The 27,388-nt window shown below is 47.3% G+C and overlaps 2 protein-coding genes across 2 annotated transcripts in view; one reads left to right on the forward strand and one right to left on the reverse strand.

Moving 5' to 3' along the window:
- The window catches only part of Ttf2 (transcription termination factor 2), a 30,942-nt gene extending 28,727 nt beyond the window's left edge, over positions 1 to 2,215 (forward strand). Inside the window, exon 23 of the mRNA XM_032897626.1 lies at positions 890 to 2,215. Coding sequence (XP_032753517.1) covers positions 890 to 1,034 — 145 coding nt within the window. The 3' untranslated portion in view covers positions 1,035 to 2,215. The remainder of the gene's footprint in view (positions 1 to 889) is intronic.
- A 7,136-nt stretch (positions 2,216 to 9,351) lies between these two features.
- Trim45 (tripartite motif containing 45) lies at positions 9,352 to 18,205 on the reverse strand. The gene is made up of 6 exons (XM_032897627.1): positions 17,209 to 18,205; positions 15,083 to 15,813; positions 13,391 to 13,520; positions 12,402 to 12,516; positions 10,646 to 10,772; positions 9,352 to 9,631 (listed from the first exon to the last, which is right to left on the reverse strand). The coding sequence occupies exons 1-6, from the start codon at positions 17,694 to 17,696 to the stop codon at positions 9,483 to 9,485; spliced, it is 1,740 nt and encodes a 579-aa protein (XP_032753518.1). The 5' UTR covers positions 17,697 to 18,205; the 3' UTR covers positions 9,352 to 9,482.
- Between the last annotated feature and the right edge of the window lie 9,183 nt (positions 18,206 to 27,388).

A 27,388-nucleotide genomic window follows, 5' to 3' on the forward strand; every position in this document is an offset into this window, starting at 1 on the left:
TTTCCCTCTTCCCACACCAAAGCCTTTAGCTGTACTTTGTAAACTTGTAGCTGTCCTTTCCTTCCATCCCCACTGCCAGCTCCCTTCCCTGCTGACTCTTGTCCTCTGCACTGCCAGCAGACGGCTCCTTCTCTCTGAGACGTCACACCTTCTGCAGCAGCTCACCCTGTGATTTCCTCTCAGTGCTTGGCAAGTCAGGGCTAGCCACTAAGGGTCTGGCTCACAGCTCCCGAACTTTTGCCGCCAGTAAACTTGACTGGACAGCAGGACCTTTAATTAAACACACGTGCTCTGAAGTTCAGCCACAGTTCGTACATGTTCTCATCCCTGGGATGTGCCCGCTCCATCCTGCCTAGCGAGCCCCGGTCATCCTAGCTGCCTCACATTAAGACTGAACTCTGATGGCGCCGTCCATGACTGCCCTACACAGATTGCCTTTTGGACCCTGGGCACACTCTTCCTCGGTCACATCCCATAGGATGTGTATGTATAGATAAATGCAGACTACTTAGTTGACACTTGAGTGACAGCAGGGTGACCTCTTCAATTTGGGAAGCCTGGTTATGATATGGATTAGCTAAGAAGTTAGACACTCTCCACTTAAATACACAGACACTGTCAGAAGGTCTTCAGACCTTGTCAACAGCAGAGTTTGGGTAAAAGTTGGGCCACTGTGTTTAGAGAGAAATACCTTCTGTAATTACCCTCACTTCAGAAAGAAAGTATGAACGCATCACGTTAAACAGACATAGTTAGTGAAAGTTGTATGGATTCTCTACTCTCCAGTGTCCCAGGGAAGCAAACAGCCTTCTTTAAAACTGAAGTGAAGTTCAAATGCATGCTTTGGTGAGCCGCTTGACCCCTGATGTTTGTTATCATTCGCTCTTAGGTTTGTCTGTGAGGGGACAGTGGAAGAGAAGATCTTACAGCTCCAAGAGAAAAAGAAAGATTTGGCAAAACAGGTCCTTTCAGGATCCGGAGGACCTATCACCAAGCTCACACTGGCTGACCTCAAGATCCTCTTTGGCATTTAGCTTCCTCTGCTGGTGCTGGTGTGTACCAGGACCTGGAATGGTGCTCTTTCCGTGATCCTGGAGCCTTAGATCTCACCTTACTCAAAGTGAGGCTTGTTCCTATGCCAGGAATTGAGGACAGGTTACCATGTTAGCAAACCAGTCAGTCAGTCATGTCTGTCACGTAGCTTGTGTACTGTGCGCCATAGAAACCAACTGGTTTTTTCAGAATGAAGCCTGCATGTTGGTGCATCCTATAATCCTGGCTCTTACGAAGCAAGAAGATGGGGAGTTTCCAGTTTGGCCTGTTACCTACTCTTTCTCAAAACAAACCACAAGTGCTTTGGAAGCCAGCCATGTAGTCCTTAAGTCCCTGCACTCAAGAGGCTGAGTTTGTGAGTTAGAGGATAGTTTATGCTACAGCGTGAATTTCAGGCCAGCCTGGGCTACAGAATGAGACCAGGTCTTAGAAAAACCAAAGCCAGTGAAAGCCTTGGTGTGAGATGGTCTGGGAGGTAAGTCTGGAAGAACTGCGTGTGAAGCCTTGGTGTGAAGCTCCGCTGTCATCGCGAGCATGGTGGCCAGGGCCTATAGTGCTGGCGCTTTGGAGGCAGAAGCGGGTCTTGAGTCTAAGGTTGGCTGGGAACGGTGAGTGCTTTGGCAGCCTTAATGACACGGTAAGACCCTGTCTGTCAGACAGCCACCGAGCCCTGTGTTGCCATGCTTGGAGCTGATGACAGACCTGGTCTTGTTACCTTGTCTACATAGGCTCTGTCCTGTTTCCCTGCTGGGAGGCTGCTCCTTATAAGCCTCCTTGTGAACTGAGAAGAGGGTAGACCCTGAATCAACCATTGGCTGCCTGAATCCAGGCAGGTTTAGGGTCAAGATATTCCACATATAAACAGATGTTGAGTATTAATCATGGTGTCATCTAGCGTCTGTCATTTAGCCTGTGTATCATGGTTTCATTTATGTGTATCTGCATCAATGTGACTGTGTCAGTTTCATCACTGTATCATTTGGTATCACAGTATTTCTGTCATAAATATTTGCATTATTTAATGTTTATGTCCATTTTAGTTGCCATTGGCATTTAATACAGTTGTGTCATTTAGTTTCTGCCATTGTACCACATTGTGTTATCATTGGTATAGTCTTAATAAACGCCTTCGGCAGTGCAGAGAGGCGATGTGTTCACCAAACCCCGTCTCCTTTTCCTCAGAGCACCAGCGACCACTTGCTGCAGGTAGGGTCCACATTACTGAGTTCTAGCTGGTGGAGCATAGAGAGAAGTGATGTAAGGAAACAGGACATCCTGTGTCGCTTTCCAAATGTTTCTTCTTGCTATTTCTGTGAACCCGCTGGAGGTACAAACTAGAGAGAAGAGTTGTGGCCTTAGGAAGGGTAAATGCCACTAGACCAGGTTTTCTTTTACAAATGTTTGAGAATTTCATACTCTATCCCCCACCATTGCTTTTCCCTCCCACTTGATGAACTCCATAAACCCACTGAGTCTACACAATGCTGACAGAACGTACACAGGGCCATGCACTGAACACTGGCAGCCTATCAGAGGTTGCATCCCTGAAGAAAATGACCCTTTCCCAACAGCCATCAGTTGCCAGGAGTTCTTATGCACTGGGAATTTGTAAGGCCCTCTCCCATCCACGCCAGGACCTCGCTGTCATGATCTTATGTGGAAGTCATGTGTTCATGTGTGCAGTGGCCTTTCATGTCCAGAAAACACTGTTTCAGTGGTCCTCCACTGTCTCTAGAAGGATCATGTAAGAGGAGGCAGAAAGAACAGGGATTCTTTGGACCATCAATCATTTTGTCAGAGTTGGACTTAGGTCCTCAGGTGTCTCTCTTTCACCCACCTCACCTCCACTGGGCTGTGCCATGGTGGAGAAATTATCCTTTCAGTCTGGAGTTGGGCTTTGCTGCCTGGTATACAAAGGGAGACTTGGTCACTAGGAAACCAATTACAGTAGTTTCATGACACTGCTAACTTCCACTAGGAAAACAAAACACCTTCCTGATAAGAACTGTCCCTGTTGAGTTGGCTAAAGGCATGAAGCCTAAGTTCCCCAGTCAGGTGCCTGAGATGCTATGATCTATTTCAGAAAAGGCTCCTTGTGTGAGCGGGACCCAAAGGCTTAAAAAAGGAAAGATCATGCACGCAGGTAGTCAGACTCAACTCTAGCACTCTAAGTTCTAGTTCTGGTCTCACCTAAAATTCACATTTGGGTCTCCTCATTTGTAAGATAGATCTTGTTTTCAGAACTTAATGGCTACAATAAGATTTCTGATGAAGGGCTGGAGAGATGGCTCAGCAGTTAAGAGCACTGAATGCTCTTCCAGACATCCTGAGTTCAATTCCCAGCAACCACATGGTGGCTCCCAACCATCTGTAATGGGATCTGAGGCCCTCTTCTGGTGTGTCTGAAGACAGCTACATATAAATTTAAAAAAAAAATTAAAAGATTTCTGGTGAAATGAAGACAGTAAGTTACCCTTTTGAAGTTATGAGATCAAAGGAATGATAGAGACGCTTGAGAAGGAATGGCTCTTAGCCAGCATGACCAAGTCTGACCCGGCCATTAGCCAGCTGCCATAGGCTAGTCACAGGTCCCCCGGCATCGAACCTTTCTGTATGGTGTACGAACTGGTATATATTACATATGATGCCTAGAGCTTTAATATACATAGTTTAACTTCCTTTACCTGGCCGGTCAGTGATGTCAGTGCTGTCCATCTGGGAGATGAATGCCGTGAATGTCCACTCCGAGCACCGTTTGACGGAGTCCTAACTTTCAAATTTAAGTCTTTATTTGGAGAATAGAGAGGCTAACCCACATTGGAGGCCGGTTAAGAAATGCCTCTGAAACAGGCTCCCCCTGATATCTTAAAGACTTCCTTCATCCTGTTCTGGGGGCAAACTAGCAAAGCTTCCTCATGGTAACAGAGGCAGGTAAGTGCTCCTACCAAAGTGAGCTGCTCGTGATGCCCGTGGGCATGGAGGATGTAGAACTTCCTGGTGGGAGGACTTTACCAAATGTGTTCTGTGCGTGTCCTTCTGGTGTCCACCTCAGGTGTAGGTCCATTTCGTTCTGTGGTCCTGAGGGTTGAATCTAGGTCGGCATGCTACCAAGCACTCTTACTGGGCTGCTTCCCATTTTATTTGTTTGTTTGTTTGGCATTGACAGTTGGGTCCTGGCTTCATGCACACTGGGCAGGCACTACACTGAGCTGTACCCCAGTCTTCACATTCATTTAGTTTGTATGAGTCCTTATTATCCTTGTTTCATATATTTTGAGATAGGATCTCTTTGGCCCAGGCTGATCTTGAACTTGTAGTAACCCTATTGCCTCTGCCATCTCAGTGCTAGGATTAAAGGCACCCACCACCCTGCGTAGCTCACCAATCAATTTCTTTGTAAATGATGAGCTTGTGCCCCAAATCAATAGGCAGCACCTCACAATGTAGTGACCTGATTGAGGTGCTCTGCTGAGTCCTGCTGATGTCACCAAGCCCTCACAGGACCCTCTACTGCCGGTTTCTTTTCACAGTCACCTGCCTACTTCATGTGAGTCAGCCATGAAGAATCTGAGGCAATAACCCTTTCTAAATCCTAAGACGACATGTGGGTACTAGTGACAGTGCTGTGGGACAATGCTAGAGGTAGCATACGGAGCACGGGTACAGGTGGCAGCCCCAGCTGAAGAGTTGTCACCAAGGTACACGTTCTCAAACGCCAGGTTTACAAGGGTTTCCTTCATGGAGGCTGAGTTGACTTTTCTCTTGAATGTTGATCAAGTAAGAGCGTGCAATGCCCCATGGCCAGGTGGTATTCTAGGCCCTCTAACTCCGTCCAGGACTCCTTGACATGCCATTGGGAGCAGCAGTGGCAGAATGATGCCTTTATGAGATGTGACCCCTTCTCCGTCAATCATGTGGCTTAGGGTTGTTTTGTTGTGGTTTTGTTTAGTTTGACTCAGGGTCTTGCTGTACACCCTGCCGCCCAGGCTGCCTCTGCTTCCTGAGTGCTTGGATTACAGGCACGCTCCTCCAGGAATCTTCCTCTGTGCTTTACCGTGGCTCCTTGTACACCGTGTTATTTCCTCGAAGGTATCTCTTGCTCAGTGACCTGGCTCTCTGCAGGACTCCCACGTGAAGTCCGACTGCCTTACACTAAGGATAATGTGGGCCCCCAGTACCATGTGGCCTGTTCTCTGAAGTCCTGTTTGGTGCTTAGGAGCTGCGTTTACGGAATGGGATGCTGTACTGCTCTCACACAGCTCCTCGTAGTGGGGTTTCTGGTTTTCAGATAGAACCTGGACAAAAACAACTTGGAGAGAGAGTTTATCTCGGATAACAGCTCCCAGGTCATACTCTATCACTGGGGGAGGTCAGGACAAGAACTGAATCAGAGGCTGTGGAGGAGTGCTGTTTCCTGTCTTGATCTCCATGACTGCTGAACCTGCTTTCTTATTCAGCCCAGGACCACCAGCCCAGGTGGCACTGCCCACATAAATCATTAATCAAGAAAAGGTCCCACAGGCCAGTCTGATGGAGGCCATTTCCCAGATGACCCCAATTCCTGTCAAGTTGACTTTCTAACCAGCACACAGCCCCAAGCCATTGAAAAATAGAGGAAGAAAAAGTGTATGTGCAAGCACAAAGAGATAGAATAGAAACTTGAACTCCTCGGGCATATAATCTATATTAGAATGTTTTCATCAATAAACATGAAATTAGGGCTAATCAGGTACACTATGCTACAGGAGCCCCTAACTGAGGGATGGAGAGGAAGTGTAAACAGGCTGTTGGAGGGAGGGAACAGGTAACAGCCATGGGCTGTGCCTACTATCTTCAGTGCTCTCTACCCAGCTCCCACAGCTACTTCTTAGTGTAGGTGGATGTCCAAGAAAGGAGGGGTGAGGAGCATTTCTGTTGCTCAGTGCCTATACATTAAGTGAAATATATATCTCAAGCACCTACTGTGTGCAAGGCCCTACTAAGCACTCTGATTCGAAGGGGAAGCAAAGTCAGCATACGCCTACCTTCCTGAGGCTTAGCACTGAGCATTAAGACACCTGTCACTTGCTGGCGAGAGCTGTGGTGGAGGACCTATGTAGCTGAAGGGTTCATCACATAAACTGACCTATGAGAGCTTTGGGGAAGTGATGAGGAATGCCTTGTCAATATGTAGGAACTGACAGAACACAGTGGCATGCCTCCTCCTCTGTTCTGCTTCTAATGGCTTTGTCTTATCCAGCCACACCTGACTGCGCCTCCTCTGGAGTAATGGTGAGCAGTGATTGCAGAGGGAGGAGGACGGGTGGGCTGGCCAAGACTGCCAAGGTGTTTATCCTAACACCCCAGAGGACTGAGACTCTAATTGTAGCTTTTTTCCCTCAGCTGTAATACCAGCCACATCACTTACATCATAAAGCTGTGCCTTCAGCGTGCACAGCTCAAAGTTCTGAAGCACATTTGAAAAACCTCCATTTCTTTCCTCCTTGCTGTAGAGTTTGGGGTTTTTCAGATCACTCTGACTTTCCCATAGATTTTTTTTTTCAGCTGCCAGAGCATCAGGACTAAATCAGGGTAAGACCCCACTATTGTACAAACTAAGGAAGAGCCCAGGCACCCCTACCATCCCCCACAGGGACTTTAAACATTAACAGCTGTTACCAGCCAAGGGGTGTGCTTATGATCTTTAGGCCTTCCTCCCTGCTTAAAAGCATTAGCTGGAACCTGGATGCCCCACTGAAATTAAAGTTTTCCTCTAGAGACGCAGCTTCATCTACAGAAGGCTGTCTGTCCAGTTGTTGCAGCCTCTCCAAGGGAGACCTGCGCGCTCTGCTGCACTGACTCAGAGACACCTGGGGAAGGATGATGTAATCTCAGAGACTTCGTGACAGAAGGCTCCCTAGATGTCTGAGGTAATTGGAAAATCCAAGGCTGGTCCCTTGGGTGTTTACAGTTTATCCAACAAGTTTGATAGAAGGTGAAGACATTTTCCCAAGTGGTGTTTGGTTAAATGAGACATACTTGGGTTGGGGAAAATGGAAGTCATGAAAATATACTAAGTAAAGCCAAATAAAATTCTACCAACTTTGATTTTTATTCATTCAACAGACTATTTGTCTGGACTATGAGTCAAAACCTGACCTGCATGGGGATAATACAGTTTACTAAATGTCAACTCCCTGCCCTCACGGAGCTCAAAGTCCAGTACAGCAGATATAAGACAGTATGTGGCAGCTGGTGGTGAAGCTGGGGCAGGGGGATGCCTTCTCCTGGGTGTGATACTTCTGTTTTATTCAGCATGGTAGGAGGCTCACTAACAGGACGGCAGTTGACACTAGGGCAGAAACTTGAAATCAAGGGGTGTGCATCTTGGAGAAGGACATGTCAGATGGAAGGCGTCACTACAAAGGCTCCAAGATGAGGCTGCTGAGCGTGAGGAACAGCGGCAGGGCCACTGCCTGGACAGAAGACGGAGCTGGGTAGGAAGAGAAGAACATGGATGGGACCATGTCAGTGACACATGGTAACAGGAAGCCTGTGTACCGACTTTGTTCTGAGTAAGGTGAGGGGACACTGGAGGGACTCAGCAGAACGACCTGATGTGGAAGCGGGCTGGTTAGAAGACAGACAAAGCCTTCTGGTGGGAAGGCTTGGCTTTTCATACCAGGATGGTAGCCGTGGGTGCAGAGAGCAGGAGTCAGATGTGCTGTGAAAGGCAGGCTGATAGGAGTTACCAGTGGTTTGGATATGGTGTGTGACACTCAAGGAGTTTCCAGAGCTGCCCCACCTGAGGACAGACAAGTGTGAGGAGCACTCCAGAAGCCGTTTGGTGCTGGCAGGCAGGAGCAAGTGAGAACTGGACCCTGGAAGTCACTTGAATTTGAATAAGGAGCTTACTGGACACACAAGGGGAGATGAGATGTAAGCCATTGGACATCATCATCATCTAGAGACTGGACCTGGAGGGGACTTGGGAGTCACCATGTGTAGGTGGTGTTTAGGTCAGAGGGGTCTTGGGAACAGAGGTGAGAAATGGAAGGACTGCTCTTCAACCCCACTGAGAGTACAGAGAGCAGCACAGTGCAAGGCTGAGCAGAGGAGCCTGGGAGGGAACGGTGGAGCAGAACACAGGAGTGACCCTCATCAGACGGAGGATGGCATTGCAGGGGGTCAGAACATGCTCCGTTTGCTGCAGAAAGCTGTCCTGCAGTTTAATAAACTGACCTGTGGTCCTACTCAGTGCTGCTAGAACCCATATCCCCAAGATTCTGCCAGACATGCCTCAGGGAGGTGGGGTGGGGCAAACCCACCCTGGCTGAGAACCAGTGACCTCAAAGCAGCGACAGCAAGCTCAAGAGGCACGGACTCTGACTCTGTGTGTGTGTGTGTGTGTGTGTGTGTGTGTGTGTGTGTGTGTGTGTGTGTGTGTGTGGCAGGGCACAGACAGTGAGGAGCAAACAACCAGCTGGAGGGTGGTGAGCAATGGTGTCTTCTGGGAACATCAGATTTTGCTTACAGAAAGGAGCTCGAGGGGAATGTTCCCAGAAAAGGAAGAAAGTATTTTAATGTCTAAAGCTAAAAGAAGGAAATGTAACCTGTGGGGACCTGACAGCGGTCATCTAAGTGCTTCACTTCCTTTGTTTTACCCAAGCCACCACTCCAAAGAGTCACCACTCCCTAAGAGATCTTATAATGCAAATTTCAGTAATTCACTTTAATATGTTCTGAGTTTCCTGCCATGTAAGAATCCAGGAATCCCAGAACACACAAAATGTCTACAGGGAAGACCTTGGCAGGCTGAGGGAGTGCTAGCCGCTAGGGGGTGCCCTGCAGCGTCCCCGCTTTCAGTTGTTGCAGGGTAGAGACACAGCAAAGACCATCTATTAAGTCGGAGCTGTGTGGATGGAGGACTCCGTGATCTGGTGTAAGAACTGTAACAGATGGCTGCGCCCTCGCCACAGCGTTCCTCCGTATTAACTGTCCACTTGTGTGCCCTACACATGAGCATCACACAGGCGCTCACCTAAGCAGCAAAAACACTATAATCATCATAGACCATGCACTAGGAAAAACTCTGAAAGTATACTAACGAAAAAATGACGGGACAAAGGGTTTTCCTTCTCCAGGAGAAGTACTTACTCTAGCTCAGGGATAAACCCCAGGTTGTAATATAATGGAAAGGAAGGGTCCACGATCTCCACAGACACCTCGATGCTTCCCTGCCGTGAAGAGTTGTGGAGGGATGGCCTGCATCCCGCCATGGTACAGGTGAGACGCTCACACATAGAAGAGCACTTGAAGTCTGACGTTAGAAAGCACTTTGTCTTTAATTCTGTCAGTCTCTTTGGAACTACTCAAGCTCTGGGTTCTCTGTACATCCGAAGTCATGCTAACTTCAGGTTTACCTGGCCCAACTTGTCCCCAGGAAGCCATCAGAGTGCCACGGTCCTAAGCAGACTCCTCGGTGCGCTCTGCCCAGTTGAGTACGAACACTCTGACTTCTCAACAAACTTCCCACAGCAAGACCAGTGTGGACGCCCCGGGTGGCCTTTGTGTCCATGGCCACAGCCAAGGTACCCACCTGCAGAATACAAGGGGAGGGGCACAAAGGAAAGTAGAGTCCAGCTGTACAAAGCTAAACCTGGCAGCATTCAGACTTAAGCGGTCAAGATCTCCACAAAGGAACTGCCTATTTCAGTCCGCTGTAATCAGAACTATCTGGACACCAGGCCTGGCCAGGCTCTCAGACCTGTCCAAACTGCAACCTCCAGGTGAACTAGTTTGCACTTCAGCTGATAAATAAACTGGTTTAGATCTAAACTATATGCAGTGAGTGACATGAAAATAAAAGGGTAGATTAATGGAAAAGGAGACATCCTGAATTGGTTACATGGAGGGGTACTAAAGCTCACTTTGTGGGCCACTATTAAAGTAAAAACATGATGAAGTAATTTTTTTTATTCTATGTGTATGTATTGAGCATTTGGCCTGCGTGTATGTCTATGTACCATGTGTGAGGATGGTATCAGAAAGGAGCCATCAAATCCCTTTAACTGGAGTAATCAACAGTTGTGAGCCCCCTGGGTGGTGGGAACTGAACTTGGGTTTTCTGGAACAGCAGCCAGTGCTCTCATGATTGGATTTCCCCCAGCCCCATGATAGAACGACAACCACAACTACTACAACAGAGGACTCTTTCCAGAGGTCCAAAGGACACTGCTCAGTCATCTACTCCCCTGGTCCCCACGGTTTTTGTATGGATCTCTATTTCTCAGTACTCAGAATGGGTGTAGACTGAATCTGAGAACCCCAGATTCTGGTCATGGACTGGTGAACCTTGAAGCCTGCCATTTTAATTCAGAACAAGAGGCTTGCTGTACAGGGTATCTGTCCTGCCTCTACACGAGAGGCTCGGATTCTGTAAGAAAAGCCTCAGTCTGAACCCCCTGACCTAGCGCTGTGAGGCAGTGAAGGGAAGGCCCCTTGCTTGCTGCTGCTTGGGCCAGCGGGCCTCAGGACACCGGCCATGCTTACCCGGCATGGTGCTTACCGGCCATGCTTACCCGGCATGGTGCTTACCCGGCATGGTGCTTACCCGGCATGGTGCCTCCGCAGGCACAGCGTGCAGTCTTCTGGCCTCCACTGGAACAGAAGGTGCAGCAGTGAAACACGCCTGGATGCGGCCGATGCTTCCTCCTCACGGTCACATTGAACGGTGAGCCCTGAAGGGTTCAGGCCAAGAGCAAAGAATAGCGCCTCAGACATCGACGGGGTGTGCTGAGCCATCAGTGCGTGATAAGCAGGTTCTAAGTCACAGGGCGGACAAGGACGCGGGGCAGGGGTATATCTGGGTTGGGACTTAGCTCGATAGGGGCAAATAAAGTGAGTTAAACTGGGCTTGGATGTGTGCAGTCCTCCTGCTAAGTGCCAGAGCCGCATTTCACCAGGCCACTGTGCATGTAGCTACTGAACTTCTGGGCACTGAAGACAGTTCACAGGTCAGCTCCATTTTCAGTGACGTGAACTAGCTCAGACGTGGTTCAAACTCTTCGTGGATTCTGCCTCCCTTACAGCTTTGCATGAAGTGGGAGTGGAACCCACATTAGTCACTGACTCAGGTCTCTGTGTGACTGATTACAGTCTCTAGGAGTCTTAGTCTCAATTCTTCAGGAGCTACGGGGTAGTCACTAGGCTGCCACAACCACAAGAAAGGACACGTGTGGTGCTTCTCAGCTAGCACCTTTCCCGCTACCCCTGGACACAAACCCATTCGCCCAGCCTGTTAGTGCAGGCTGTGGATACATGGAAGAGAGAAGCCTTAATACATGTGGCTAATGAGTCTAAGTTGTAACTCTATCCACTTTTTCTTCAAGGATAACTTCTGTATTTTAATTTCTCTTCCTATGATAAATACAAATGTTTATTAAGTATTGGAATTTTCCTGTCTTTGTGTAAGAACCACATCGTCTGAGAAAAGCCCGTGTGGAAGCCTGGTGTCTTGGAAGTTCCCAGGGTCGGAGGCCCCCTCCTTTGGAGGGAAGGCAGGAACTGAGCCTTGAAGTGAGCAGCCAGTACAAACCTTTCTTTCTTTCAAGTTCACAGCTCAGGTGTTTTGTCACAGTAAGAGAGGGCTGGCAAGCGCACCATTTTCTAAAATATAACCCGGATGCAAACATGACTGGTGCATCCTGTGATTCCCACACTTAGGAGGTCAGAACAAGAGGATGGAGAGTTCAAGGCCAGCCTGGCTACACAGTGAACTGAGGTCCACTGTGGATTACTCTGTCCCTACCTCATACAACAACAAAATGAAACAAAACCACCCAATGATAAAGTAACAGGCTCAGATTCCAAGGTTGGCTGGTTACAGACGTACTGTCAGAGCTATCTGAGCAGGCGTTGAAGAAAATGCCAGGGAAGTATACAAGGACATCTGACCCATCCCTGACACGCTGTGATTAGACATCCATATCCTATGGGCTGACGGTTAGGCAGATAAATGACTGGTCACATGATAGGAGGAGTGTAACCCTGACAACGGTGGCCCACGGTGTGGAAAGGTGGAACTGTTAAATGTGTGAGCTTGTCTATTAGCAGACTCAACTGTGGTCAAGCCATCTTCCCCAGATTGAGAATGTGGATAAACTAACCAGGAGGATAAAATGTAAATGCCAGGGGTGAAACAGGCAGAGTTCTTAGGGCCATGAGCACAACCAGTAAGAACACAATTGCAGGATCTGGGCCGTGTCCACCATGAAGAAGAAAGGACAGCTGACTCCAGGCCCTATGCAGCCGGCCCGATAAGACCGGAGAGCTCTGGAGCTGACGGTGGGTGCCGGGCCTTTCCTCACCTGCACTTGCTGCTCTCTGATGCCAACCCACACAGTGTAGACGCCAGGTTCCTTGGGGGTGTAGGAAACATGGTAGGATCCATCCTTGTTGTCCTGGACCACTGTTCTGATCGGACTGAATACAGAAAGGGTTAAGAAGGTGGTCCTGTGAAGGCCTGGTGCCCCAGGGTAGCGGGATGCCAGGGTGTTGAGGTGGGAGTGGGTGGGTGGGTGGGAGGGGGAGCATCCTCATAGAAGCAGGGGGAGGGAGGATGGAAGAGGGGACCGGGAAAGGGAATAACATTTGAAATGTAAATACATAAATATCCAATTAAAAAATAAAATACTAATAAAAAAAGGCCAGCCCCTCTCACAAGCCTGCTCTAGCTGCCCCATTTGAGACTGGGGCTCTGCAGCATTTACACTCAGTGCCTCTAATGTGAATCATAAACGTTCCTGAGACTGAAGGCTAACAGCGTCAGTTCACTTTAACATCCTGAGAGCCAGGACACGGTCTACTCCCTGCTCTGTGGGCCCTTGATCCAACTGCAGAGGGGGATATATATATATATATACATATACGCATACCTACATACATACACACACATATATATACATATATAAAAACATATGTATGTATGTATGTATGTATGTATGTATGTATGTATGTATGTATGTATATAAACAAACATGATCCTGAAACAATGTATTAGGAAAACAGGCTAGGTTTCAGAAAAAGGGTCTGGTTCTGTACTCATTAAAAACACAACAAAACCGTCCACTTCAGAGTTTAGAACAAGGACAATCTGGGGCAGGGGAGACTACACTGAGAGAGGGCTGAAGCCAGCCATAAATCCTACAGAAGGAAACGAGTTTGGTTGATGGCGTGGAATCATTTTCTCCCGGCATCATGGCACCATGAGATGAGAGCCCAGTTCTGTCTCCTGTAACTCAACGGCCCTCATTGTTCCCTCACTGCCTACCGAACATGATACATTGAACACACACACCTGTCCTTCTTATTTTTGGGGACAACTTCCACACGGACGTTGTCTCCTCCCCTGCTCATGCTCTCTCCCGTGGTATCCTTACAGATCAAGGTAAAAGAGGCTGTCTGTTTCTCTCGAGCTCTATGGAGATCTGCAAAAGACAAACACACTGTAAGCACTCACCTCCCAGGAGAAGCCGTCTCCCCGAGTCAGACCAAAGAAAGCTGTTCTAAGGCCCACCATGTTCCCTTCCTGTTCTCCCCATGTGGTACAGGCACCCACCCTTCCCTCATCCCCTCCCCCAGGCCTGGGCTAAATGGTTCACTAGTAGCTGCTCTGGGATCACAAGGATTCTGCATCTTAACTCCGGCCCCCAGGAAACTGCAAAAATCAGGATTCTTCTAGGTAGCCAAAGGCACCCTTTAGGCTTTCATGAGACTGGTATCCCCAAAACTGTCTTCTAAGGCCCTGGGTCCTCCTAGAATAGGTAGAGGATACTAAAGTCTAGCTTGCAACTTCCCTGTTGTGAGAGCCTGTGCAACTCAGAAGCTAATTCCATGGTGCTACAGCTTGTAGGCCAGCATGAAGACAAAGCTGGGTTTCTCAGGTCCAGTTTGTGAACTACCAGGTATTATACAGAGGCACATGGGGGCATTGGGGGGGAGTCGTGTTAGGAAACTCCCCAAACTCCATGCCCGATTTAGTGGGTACTTCTGGGAAAAAGTCTCAGAGTGATCCTTGACTCCCAAAGAGTCAGGAGTTCCTCCCTAAAATGAAGGCAGCTCAAAGACAAACTTCCCCATCAGGAGGGATCTGTGAAATATGTCTGAATAACATGCTTCCCCTAAGAACAGAACACTGGTATAAAGAGACCATTTTGAGATGGGCCTGGTGCTGCACACCTTTAAAGCCAGCATTCAGAAGCTAGTGGATTTCTATAAGTTTGAGGCCAGTCTGTTCCACATAGTTCCAGGTCAGCAGGGCTACATAATGAGACCCGGTCTCAAAAGCCAAAGCAAATGAAACACCCCCAAACAAACCCTGCCAACCTACCAAATCTTGAACTACCAATGACAGAGTTTGTGTGAATCCAAATGGTAGGGAAAGAAGGCGTGACCGTGTCTTCCTCACTGCTCTGTAACCCTCCACACAGCATCCAAGCACCAGGACGTGTGGGGTATGCCTCTGAGCAGGGAGTCTGCCTTGCTCCAGTCAGTACTGCTATCTCCTGTGGGCATGGCCAGGCTCTATCCCCAAAGCAAAGCCTGATCCTTGAGGTTCTTGAGAGCATCTACTTTTCTGAAGTGCAAAAGGTTCAAGCCTACCCCCAGGATTAGTAACTCTAGCCTGCCCAGAGCATGAGAACGAAAAGGGCAAGGCAAGGGGCCACTGCCTTTAAAACCAGGATGCCTTGCTGATCAAGCCCCATTTATCTTATCTTTTTGACACATGGTCTTGTATAGTCCAGCCTGCTAGCAAACCTGCTGTGCATCCAAAGATGTCCTCAAACTTCTAAGCCACCTGCCGAGTACTAGAATTAAAAGCGTATGTGGCCATGTGTTTGTGTGGTGGTAGTGATCAGACCCAGGCTTCCTGCAAACTAGGCAAGCACTCTACCCATGGCACTATACCCCCAGACAGCAAAACACAATTCTTTAAATGTCAGGTCCCTAGGCACTGCTCTCTCAATCCCATTGAGAAATGCTTCCCTACCTTCTCCCTGAAGGACACATTGAGCTGGATCAACTTCCTGCGTGTTAATGGCCCCATATACTTCATAGCCTTGGCACCTTGCCTTCTCCTGAGGGGAGAAGCAGATCTTATGGTTCACTCCTGGGTGGGCACTGTATTCAACCTTATTCAGCTTCCTGAGCCGCTCTACAACCACTCCCTTGGTGACCAGGATCTCCAAGTCTGAGCCGCTGGTCAGCAGGTGCTCAGTGAACTCCACTCCAGTCCGCATATCGGCCAGCAGCTGTTCCAGCTGCGCTTTCTGCAGCTGTAAAGAGTTTTCCTTCTGGACCCGTATGTCATCCAGCTGTCGTAGCAGCTTGTTCCGATGCTCCTCGATGGCTCTGATGTAGCCCTCAGAAAACGTTCGGATGTCAGCTGCCACCGCCTCCACGCGCTCTTGGAGGGCGTTGTTCGAACTTTTGATCTGAGCCAGGGCGTCTTCCAGGGCCTCCACGTGGGGCTGGGTGTCTCGAAGCAGCTCCCGTACGGAATCTCCATGCTTGTGGATGACGTTGCTGGTGAAGTCGTAGGGGTGCTCTCGGTGCTCCCCAACTACACAGTCCCGACACACCGGCCGGTCACAGAGCTCACAGAACAGCCTCAGCTCCTCGGCAGGGTGGGAAGGACATAGGATAGGCTTTCCAACCCGACTGTAGCCTTTTAGGTCTTTCAGGTCCACCATGGTGTGATCCGTTGTCTTCTTCTGCCGCCTGGAAGGAAGCAGTCGGGAACAGGAAGAGAGGGAATAACTCTAGAGGGAAGACAGTCTGGCAAAGAGGTTCTAGGGGTGAAGTAGATTTGAGTCACATTCCTCAGAACGTACACAAAGCTACGGGATCCTCTTTGCTTCGTTTTTCTCCACACGGGGGAGCACATGCCTATCTGCGTGCTGTTGTTCAGGACACAGCTCATAAATACTCCAATTTGGCATGGGGTACATCTTCAACGCTGCAATGCTGAGGCTATATTCCGAGAGACTGTCACCCGAGTTAATTTGGTAAGTTTAGACAAGAGTCTCAGCCCACTTCCTAAAGCAGGGTGGAAGGCTAACACCAAGTGATAAACCATGCCAGATGGATCTATGTTGCAGCGAAAGCAGCCGGGTGGCTCTGGCAAACTCATCTCATGTTTAATTAACATTTTAGTAAAGCAATTCCTTTGGCCAGCACATACGCTGGCAGGCCCGAATTCCCCTCAAGAGTCATCAGCATTAGTAGAAAGCGAAATCAATGGGTACTAAAAGCTCTCTCCTTCTTTCCTATAGAGTTCTAGGAGGCTCCGGGCAATCTCTAAGGAAATGCATGACTGCTCGAAGAGTTCCCTGGCAACACCCCCCTCATCTTGAAGTGTGTGTGCCTATTCTGGTACGAGTGTGGCTACAGGGAAAATGGGTCAGCTGTTGAGCTGGCAACAAGACAGTCATAGGGATAATGACACAAGTTAAAAATAGGGAGCAAAGACAACTGCTCTGCTGGGAAGGCCAGAAAACAAAGGGAGGTCAGAACTCAAAGAAAGAAAGAGAGAAAGAACTTGTTTAGTTTTGTTTTGAGTTCTGATGCACTAGAGTAGGAAGGAAGAGAAAAGGAGACAAAGACTAACTCACCTAACAAACTATTCCTTGACTGTGATAAAAGACAAAACACCCCCATTCCCAGCCTGCTCTCCGGGTCAGACGTCTGACATAAGGCACAGCCTACTGACAGCTACACCGAGGTGACGCGTGTTTTGTAAAAAGAGCCTAGAAGAATGAGGTCTGAATTGAGGATTCAGTTCAGTTACATGCTCACCAACTGTGGGACTTTGGCGAAACACAAAATCCTGCTGAGCTTCCGCCTCCTCATTTAGTCAATGGGGGTGAAGTAGCACCCACCTTTCGGTAAGAATTACAACATCAGATCAAGCGGTGCTTTTGTTACTGCAGCTATCGGGTTGCCTGTGCTGATATCCCTTCTAAAGCTTGCGATGTGCTTGCACAGTGTACTGTTCTTTGCATTTTGGTAGTGCGTGAGAACGCCTTCCTTCTGACCTGCTCACCAAAGGGACTTGTGTCTTGCTATCCTTGCACCCCACTCTTGGCCACAGTAAGTGGGGTGTTCCCTCTTTACCTGTGAGCCTGGCAGCAGAAGTGGCAGAGATTGGCCTTGCAGGTCTGACACCTCTTCTCTACTTCTCTGTCGCTACACAGGTCACACACCAGGCCCTGGCCTTCCCCGTGCAGACTCTCCAGCATCACGTCATTCATGGCCAGGTGGTCTACCGTTAAAGCCTTCACTCCACCCAAGGGCAGGTCCACTTGAGCATCACATACTGGACAGAGGATGCCGGTCTGTGGCTTCAGGCTGCATGACTTGGGTTCCTGGAATATTGACCCCTCAGAGCTTGTGTCTGAGTCACCCCCTCGGATGTCCACTACTGAGAATGGATCCAGCCTTTCCAGACATGAGGTGCACACCGTGTGCAAGCAAGGCAAGAGCCTGGGGACTTTGAAAAGCCTCAGACATGAAGGACAGTGAGTCTTGCCTGAGCTCCCAGATGCACTCGCATCTTGGAGTTTGTTTACAAAACCTGGAAGCGGTTTCCTGTTTTCTGACATCTTCCCCACCGATGTGCCCAGTATCAGAACAGGCCCTGGGCAGTCCTATAATGCAGGTTAAGTTCACCCAAAGACAGAGTTCCAAGAACTTGAACACAGACCATGAGGACTCTCGTGTTGCCAAATAAAAGGACAACCAGAAAGAGAACGCCTCTGAGGAACCATTCACAGATCTACTCCGGATTTGTGGTTTGGCCCTTCCTTTCCACTGCATCCCACACCAGTCACGTCCACACCTTCCTGGATCACCCAAGTCCTCCTCGCAAGCGCTTCTAGATCTAGTCCCCAGCTAGTTCTGTCACCATCACCCTGACCCCAGCAATTCTTTCCCTCCAAGGCCACCCTCCCTCCCGCCCCACTGGTCCCGCCCCCACCACGCCACAAGCGCACCCTCCCCTCCAGGCGATGAGGTGTCCTTAGGCTCTCCCAGAGTGCGGGAGCGCAGCCTTCTGTCTGGGTTGCCCAGAAGGCCCTAAAGCTGTCGCCCCGCCTCACACCAATCCTAGCCCAGGTAGGCTCCGAAGAATCCAATCACCGTCCGAAAGGAGAGGGCCTCGTCGCTCTCCTCCTGAGTGACATCACTGTCATCCAATAAGCTCAGCAAGTTCCACATCCTCTCCGGCCACTCGCGCGGCGAAAGAAGAGGGACCAAGGGAGGGCCTTGTGCATGATTGGGAGGAGGAGTCTGGGAGTGAGCGGCATAAAGTGGTAGGCGTGACGAAGGTGAGCTGCCACCAGAGAGGCCTCTGGGTCGTTGAAAAGGCCGCGCTGAGTGCCGCAGGACGGACTCCACCCCAAACTCAGATAGGGTTCTCCCATTGGTGCGTGGTACTGTCAGTTGGCCGAGGTGTAGCCCGAAGCATGCTGGAAATTGTAGGCAGGCTCTCAGCTGCAGAGACCTTAGCAAGTCAGTGGTCACCTGGCCAGTTTCCTTTGAGTCTCTTGAGTATTTTTCTGCCTTGGAATCTCTTACGTATAGCGTGCTACGTACCAGAACCGTCTCAGCTGGTTAACTTCTGCCATTTTCCAGGGAAAGGGCACCCACGGCTCTGGTTCCGGAAATTTAACTGAAAAGTTTAGAACTGCTGCTCTGCGGAGCTCCACTGAGCTTCCGGGATGCAAGCTGCTTTTAAATCAATCACTCTAGGCGGGAGGGCACATGAGCTAAGGTAGACAATTCTCACCCAGAGTTCTAACAGTAACGGAAGTTTGGGGATCCAACAGAGCAAGCATGGCATTTGTATTTACAATCAAGAGGAGCTCCTGACTGGTCACAATGGGGCAGTGGGAGATGTCACTGGGACCAGTCCCTTGAAGGTCCAGCAACGAGTTAAAAAGATGGGCACACCCGGCACCCCAAGCATTATCATTTGTCTCCTTGAAGAATTTGCCAAGAGTCTCAAATTCATTCATTTAGAGTCCGCTTCCTACGCATAGGGTCTGAGGCACTGATCGCTGATCCTTAGCTGTCACCTGTTCCCATTCCTCAGATGCTCAAACCTCTGTCTGTCTCACTATTTTCCTTCCTTTACAGCCTTCTATGCTTGATTTCGACCCGTGAACCACTGTTTCAGGGACCTCTTTATTAGAGATTTCATACTATAGGCATAGCAGTCAAAGCCAATGCTTTCATTAAGTATGGACCCTGGGTAGAAAGGGCCCCAAACTGTGGAAAGATGAAATTTAAAAAAAATTATCTGGCTATTTGTAAAATACATTGAAATAGAGATGCAGCTCATTGATCGAGTGTTTGCTTAGTGTGTGTGAGGCTCTGGGTTCTGTCTCTGGCACATATGTGTGAGTGGGTGCACACACACACACACACACACACACACATACACACACAAAACCCCAAAATAGTCTGATTTGGTCTTTATTGTGAGGGTCTTGAGATCTGGTTTTAACTTTAGCATAAGTAAAATATTTTTCTGCTAGTGGCTCAAAAACCTTTCTTTTATATAAAAATCATGTGACTTCCTAATATAAGATGCCTACAAAGGTCTTAAAAATGAAAATGGTCCTTACCTAGATTTCTCCAGCCTTTTGTCTTCAGCACTGCCCTGACAGAATCCCCTTGCTTCGCTCCCATATGCTGAAGCAAATTACAAAGCCCGTGCAGACTTGGCCCTGCTATATATTGTTGCTCTGAACTTGCCCTCCTTGATGCTTAGCCATGCCTTGCCTTCTTACCTCTTATCCATGCCATATTATATTTCCTGTAGGGTGTATCTAACTTCTCTTGTTGGAGGGATGCTGTGTAATTTATAGGCATTATCTCATTTAATCTTCCAACTGCTTATGATAGAAGAGTCTGGAAGGGGTCTAGAGGTCAACCTGAGCTAGCATCTGGGACAGAAACAACAGATTTTGCTCTAGTTCCCTCTGTCCTTCCCGTTCTCAGCTTCGTACACATCAATCCCTGTCTGCCTTCAGTGGAAGGAGAAGACGCAGCTATCTGAAGAACATCTTCTCCTTTTACTTTAAAGTCTATCATCTTCTCTCCTTTCTCATGCCACTGATTGCTGGGTTTTATCCCAACCTCTTCTGCCTCTCATTTTTCTGAGACTTTTCTATAAGTCTTACACATTCTTTCTAGCGAGGACTGTGATCAAATCCCAAAGGAAAACTAACTCTCCCTTGATCCAGTTCCCCTCAACTTAGTTATCGTCAGTGGCTATCACCACTACATTTCTTTTTTTTTTCTTCTTTTCTTTTATTGGATATTTTCTTTATTTACATTTCTAATGTTATCCCTTTCCCGGTTTCCCCTCTGGAAACCCTCCCAACCCCATCCCTCCTCCCCTGCTTCTATGAGGGTGCTCCCACACACACCCACCTACTCCCTCCCAAAGTGTAACCTCATCACCAACAATTTATTCTTTCTCTTTCCCGTGTAGATCATGAGTGACAATGTTGCTGGACTTCTCTCAATAATCAGTCATATTATTATTTGCCATTGCTGTTGACCAGGGCTGGTCTCATATCCCCTTTGTTAGCCCCTACTGTATGTCCTCTTACAGGGTTGGGTCCCAGACCTATAATTCCAGTTCCAACTGACCTCTCTCCTGAGATTTGTCGTAAATGTCTATTATAATTCTGCTCCAGAATGTTCCCTTCACCTAACCCATCTTAAGTGACTCAGGCTTCGCTCTTCACTAAATTCTATGCTCTAGTCTTCCCAATTCATTCTCCCGAGGGGAAGCTCACTCTCCAGCTTGAAATCTTATAGTCCTTCTGGCTTCCTTTCTCATTTTCCACATCCAGGCAAGCATCAGTTTCTTTCCATCCACTCTGCCAATACCTTACTTACCACATAGAGTTTTTAAGACCTTATCTCTCTCTCTCCTCGGGCACTGCAATAGTCTCAGGATTATGGTTGACTTCCTTTTTTTAGTTAATTTGATCTTCCAGGTTAATTGTAAAACCACATTAAACCTTCATTCTACTCATTCTAAAACACTTCCCTTATAAGTGCGTAATCCTGGACTTTAGGTAGTCCCTGAAGCTCGACAAGCACCTTTCTTGCTTTGTCAATTTGTCCACACCGTCGTCCTGCCTCTGTTTTGAGAACTTCTCCTTCGTTCTGTGTCAGGCGAACTTTCTATCACCGGCCCAGAATCTTCCTGTTATCTCTGAGTTCCAGCTTGTATTCTAATGGCTTCTTTGTGAGTTTGGAGAGTTAACGCAGTAATACGGTTTGATACCCAGCACCCCTCAAAAGAATCTGAAGGAAATCAGTTCTTTGCCCTACTGTTTATATTGCAGTATTTTCTACCTTAATGTCGTTTTATTATGTTGTGTGCATATTTTTATATGTATAGATTTTTACAGGTAATTTTTATATGAAATGTGGATAGATTATGTATATTGTGTATAGAAATAGCATACATATGTGTGTGTTTTCTGTATATCAAGATAAACCACTGGCAACCAACCCAGTGCCTTCATAGTAGGCATTTGATAAAGACCTGTTAATAGCGAGGCACAAATTGGTTATCTCAAATAATGAGAAAACTAACAAGACCATGTTCAACCAAGAATTCTGTGGATAAGTGACATGGGTTGAGACCACATGGTTAAGATTTATTAACAGTGTTCCTTTGTCAGAACTGGTTCATCTCTTGCTCTATGATTACACATTGCTTCTCCTACTGGGGACTCTAGACAGCAAGTAGTCACAGGGAAGTAAAAAAGCCACAGGGGCAGAAGAATAGGAAGTACCCAGGTCCGTACAGTGTCTAAGGATTCCAGCCCACTCCTAATGCCCACGACAGGAGCAGTACCGAGGGCAGGGAAGCCAGGAAGGAAGATGATCTATCAGGAGGTCAGGAAGACTGGTTCTGACACTTTCTATCCAGCAGATAGAAAGGTTCTGGCGGATTTACCTTTCACCGCTACATCTGTCCCCATCAGTCACTATCCCTTTCTGCCTTGATTGCTCCTGGTACCTCTAGTCCCAAACCCCACTCCTGTCAGATGCCCTCCTTACTTGGATCTTTCCGTGGGCTCACACTCATGCTTCCTTTTCACCTTCAGTTCTGAGCTCCTCGGCCTCCTTTTTTCTCTTCTTTTTAGCTAAGGGTCTGGAGAAGACCAGTGTGGCGTGAATGGAGTGTGTGCCACAGCTCCCGTGTCTGACCTCTCAGTCCTATTGGTTGTGTTGTGTGGGGAGCATTGGCAATTTTTCACTGGTAGAGACTGGCTGGAGGAAATGGCCCACTGTGGCTGTGGCTTTGAGATTTTCTAGCTGGTCTAATAATGCTACTGTGTTCCTGATTTGCCCAGATGTGACCAAGCTGCCTCCTACCCCTGCCAGTGCTGACAGCCATACCTAACTCACTACGGTGGACTGGGTCTCAAACCTCCCCGTGTGCTGGCCACCATGAGGGTGCCAGATCCTCTGAAACCGGAGTTATAGGCAGTCGTGAGCTGCCATGTGGGTACTGGGAATTGGGCTTGGGTCCTCTGGAAGAGCAGCAGTCAGTGCTTTTAACCACTGCATATCTCCAGCCCCCAACGTTGGTTTTTATTCATGTTTTATTCCAGCAACAGAAAGCCAAACTAGAACACTATGCATCTCAATTTTCTTTCTTTTTCTTTCCTTTTACTATGTAGCCTGGGCTGGCTTGCAACTTGACATGTAGGGTGACCTTGACTTCACAGGAATCTGCCTCTCTCACTGCTGGGATTAACGGTGTGCACACCTGACCACCCTGATGCTGCCTTCCCCCATTACAATGCCCCTTCACTTTTTAAGAAAAAATTATCTTAAAGTTATGTGGGAATGTGCACATGAGTACAGATACCTTACAAGGACAGAGGCATCAGATCCTGTCCAGTCTGAGTTACCAGTGCTTGTAAGCCGCCCAGCAGGTGCTGGGAACTGAACTCAGACCCTCTGGACATGAGTTGTTAATCAAACCACATGAGCTCCCATCTCACTGCTGCATTGATAACACGGGGCACGGTACCGGAAACACATCATGTTCTATAATAAGTAAGTGGTCGAGACTTGTGGTTCATATCTAGACACTCATAATATCAGGGCAAATCATCAGGAAAATGCATTGCTCTCTCAGATAGCGCGTTGTTTCTGATTCCTAACATGTGACTCTTTAGTGCCATCTAGTGGAAGTAGCTTGTATCAAAATAGAAGCACCAATACGCTTGGCTCGTGTTCGCTTAGTTCTTCATAATAAAACAGTTAAAACTGAACTGAGATGAAAAGGAAAGGATTGAGCAGGCTCCAGGACACAGCAAGTTCTAGATGCTTTGGCTTATTTAAAAATTCACTGCTGAGCCAGGGTAGCGCTCGCCAATAATCCCAGCACTGGGAAGGTGGGGGCTGGTATACCAGGCTCAAGGCAGTTAAAGAAAGGAAGGAAAGAGGGAAGAAACGAAGGCAGGAATAGACTATGAGGTGATGTAATTATGAGAGACAGCAGGCATTAAATAGTTCCCTGATCCTTGGTGATAAGTGGGCAGCTTTCTTTCAACCTTGAGAAGGTGGCGGTGAGATGGAATGATGTCAATTTCCAAGCCCTCCACAGAGAAGGCTGGACTTAAATGACACAAGGCAGCGGTTCCACTGTAACTTGTCCACCTGTCCTATAGGAAAAGTCTTCACCGTCTTATTTATGCCATTTTACCTGTTGGACTTGACTCCTGTTGACTGACAAGTGTCTGTCATGGCCCCAAATACACTTTCTTGTACACGTGCCCATGTCTTCCTGTGAACTCCTTTACATGGTCCTCACACATGAGCCCACTAGTCTCCTTTCTCGGGAATAAATATCTTTTAAAAGGTATCTGGAAATTATATATTTTACTTTTAACGACATGGGTAAATGTGTTTTGATTACATTAGTTGCACACACATTTATCTTCCACATAAAATATATATAATTGGCTAAAATGAGTAGTATAAAGAAAACGACAAATGCATTTGGAAGTCAGATTTCATACTGCGTGTGGTGTTAGTGCTTGTCATTAAATTGGAGCTTTGGCTGTGGAGTGCTCACACTGTTGTGCTGAAGAATTGGTCACAAAGTGTGCTGGTCCTAGTCAACACTGCCTTTTAGCTTAACGCATTGTTTCCCCTTTCAGGCTTCCTTTAGCACTTGACTTTAATAAACAGGACAACTTCTGAGCTTGGTTTTGACAAAAGCAGCGCTGTACGGCAGCAGACGCGTACTGCATAGGCACACGCCCACATGGACACACCCATCTGGCTCTTGACAAAGGTGCCGAAACATTCATTGGAGAAAAAGGGTAGTCAGTGTTCTGCAGCAGTGATGCGAAGGAAGTTATCGATCCAGACTAGATCCTTATCTCTCCCCCTGTGTGGAAACCCACTCAAATCCGCCGAGGGCCTTGATGTAAGACTGAAACTTTGGGACGTCTTCCAGATCTAGGTGTAAGCAGTGGCTTTTGGCATAGGACTCTAGTAGTCCAGGAAGAACCAACAAAGATGTATTGGATTAAAAGGCTTCTTTACAGCCAAAGAACAATGGAGTAAAGAGACAGCCCACGGAGAAGAGGAAAATCTTTGCTGAGTATGTATCTAATGGGAATAACGGCTATCATATATAAAGAACTAAAAAGGGGGACAAAAGACAATGAGTTCATCAATAAATGAGCAGTGGAAAGGAACACACTTTTAAGTGAGGATATCCACGTAAATATGCGCATTCATACATGTTACATGCAAATACATGAACAATATTCAACACCCTTAGCTACCAGAGAACTGCAGACCAACTACACGGAGGTTCTCTCTCACCTCAGTCAGAATGGCGAATCATTAAAAAGACAAGCTGGGCAGTGGCGGTGCACACTATATATCCCAGAACTCCAGAGAGACGGCAGGTCTCTGTGAATTCGAGGCCAGCCTCATCTACAGAGTGAGTTCCTGGACTGCAAGGGCTACACAGAGAAACCCTGCCTCAAATAAACAAACAAATAAAACTAACAACAAACCAAACAAAAAGTGAAAGAAAAGAAAGCAAACAAAAGGAACTCTTGTTCACTGCTGCTGGAAGTGTAAATTAAATTAGTTAAGCCACTGTGGAAATCCGGATGGAGGCTCCTCGAAAATTTGAATACGAAAGTTTCGTATAATCCAACCATAGTACTTCTGGGAATGTATCTCAAAAAGAAAAAACCTGACAGATGAATTAAAAACAAATATTGTAGCTTTCCCTTGTATGTAGAAGATAGAAAAGACAGATGAAAGTGTTAGAGATGTGGAGAAGAAATGAGGGAGGAGTGGGAGGCAGGATAAAGAGTTACTAGAAGAGGGGAATGTGATCAAATGATGTATGCATGGGGATGACCCAGTGGAAACCTATGCTCTGCAGTCGGTATAATCCCTCAGGGGCTGGGGTGACAGCCCAATGGTTAGGACCCTTGCTGCTCTTCCAGAGGACCTGGGTTTGGTTCCCAGCACCCACATGGCAGCTCACAACTCTCTGTGACAACAGTTCCAGGGGATCTGTCACTCTCTTGCTTCCAGGTACACATGTAGTGAGCATACATATATGCAGGCAAAACATCGATATAAATAAAATTAAAAATTAAATATATATTAATCTGTGCTAAACATAGATAGCTGTTTCTTACTCTCCAATACAACATGACAAGTACGTAGCAGTTACTTAGTATATGTGGTGTTATAAATAATTTAGAAACCGCTAAAACTGCACAGGAGAGTGCATGGATGTGATGTGCAAACACTGTAGACTCTAGGCAAGGGACTTGGGTCATATGTAGCTCTTGGTATTTACAGAAATAGTTCTTCACAATACCAAGGGATGAGTGTGTGTGTGTGTGTGTGTGTGTGTGTGTGTGTGCATGTATATATGCCTGTGTGCATGTGTGAAAGTGTATATGTACATGTATGTATACATATGTAGAGTATACATTTTTATTGGGAAAATGTGTTTTCTAAACAGGCCAACGATTTAGAAGAATATGTATGAGTAACATCATGTATGCCAAGTCTGAAATCTGACAAATAGTTAATTTTTTGTTAAAAATATTCATACACTAGCCAGGCTGTGATGGTGCACACCTTTAATACCAGCACGAGGGAGGCAGAGGCAAGAAGATCTCTGAGTTTGAGGCCAGCCTGGTCTACAGAGTGAGTTCCAGAACAGCCAGGGTCACACAGAGAAAGCCTGTCTTGAAAAAAATAAAACAAAATCCATATGTTCTGAAACTTACGGGACCTGATTTCTAAACTCTCACAGGGAAAGGCATTACCAGTCCAGCACAGACTCACTAGAACAGAACCTCTGACGTGCCGGTCTTGCTTAGCATACATCCCCAAGTTTTAGTTTTTCTTCTTTGGTTAAAAATCTTAAAGCAAACCCAAGATATTTCATTTTATTAAGTTATATTAATATTATATTAAGACATCTATTCGTAAAGATTAGACAGGATATATCTTAGATTTTTCATGAAGACTTCTTTACTTAAATGTACCATATATCTCACATTTTGTTAATATTTTTCAATGTCCTTCATTTGAAAGAGGGTCCAGGTGAGGGCTAGGCATCTAATAATGATGTCGTGACTTTAAATACAATGTATGTGCATGCTCCCCACACAAAAGTGCATGCCCATGCACATACACAAGTGCATGCCCCCACACGAGTCCGTGCTCCTCACACACAAGTGCTCGTCCTCCCCCACAAGTGCATGTCCATACACACAAGTCAATGCCCTTACACACACACACACACACACACACACACACACACACACACATGCGCGTGCCGCACATGCTGTTCTGTTCACACTGTTCTGCCTTCTCTGCAGGATTTGTGGGGCTGCACAGCTTTTGCTGTTACACTCAAACCCCCTTCTGACTTTTTCTTCCCCTTTCTTCGGCAGAGCTTTTAACAAACACGTCTTCCCCCCTCATTTCTCTGAGTGGTAAAATCCGAGAATGACTATAAAAGGACAGGCTGTGATTGAATGCAGCGTCTCTTCTAATTCACACGACAGCCGACTTTTGTGAGCACGGGACGCCCACAGCTTAGTAAGAGCATTTACAGCGTGAGTAGATTGTGATACATCACAGTGTATAGAGACGTTTAGACATTAGTTCCAGAGGTGCGGGTGAGAAATATAAATAATGTTCCCAGCTGCAAGAACATATAAATCCCCTCACCTACTGAGGCGCAGCC

Source organism: Rattus rattus, chromosome 3 (assembly GCF_011064425.1).
Source record: "Rattus rattus isolate New Zealand chromosome 3, Rrattus_CSIRO_v1, whole genome shotgun sequence".
NCBI lineage: Eukaryota > Metazoa > Chordata > Mammalia > Rodentia > Muridae > Rattus > Rattus rattus.

What these genes read in the sequence shown, in the direction of transcription:
- Trim45 (XM_032897627.1), bottom strand. Translation starts at nt 17,696, where the DNA reads ATGTCAGAAAACAGGAAACCGCTTCCAGGTTTTGTAAACAAACTCCAA. An exon ending in ATGTGTCCTTCAGGGAGAAG is followed by an intron (nt 13,521 to 15,082) that starts GTAGGGAAGCAT and finishes TGTCTTTTGCAG; the next exon opens with ATCTCCATAGAGCTCGAGAG. An exon ending in CTGCGGAGGCACCATGCCGG is followed by an intron (nt 9,632 to 10,645) that starts GTAAGCACCATG and finishes TGTATTCTGCAG; the next exon opens with GTGGGTACCTTGGCTGTGGC.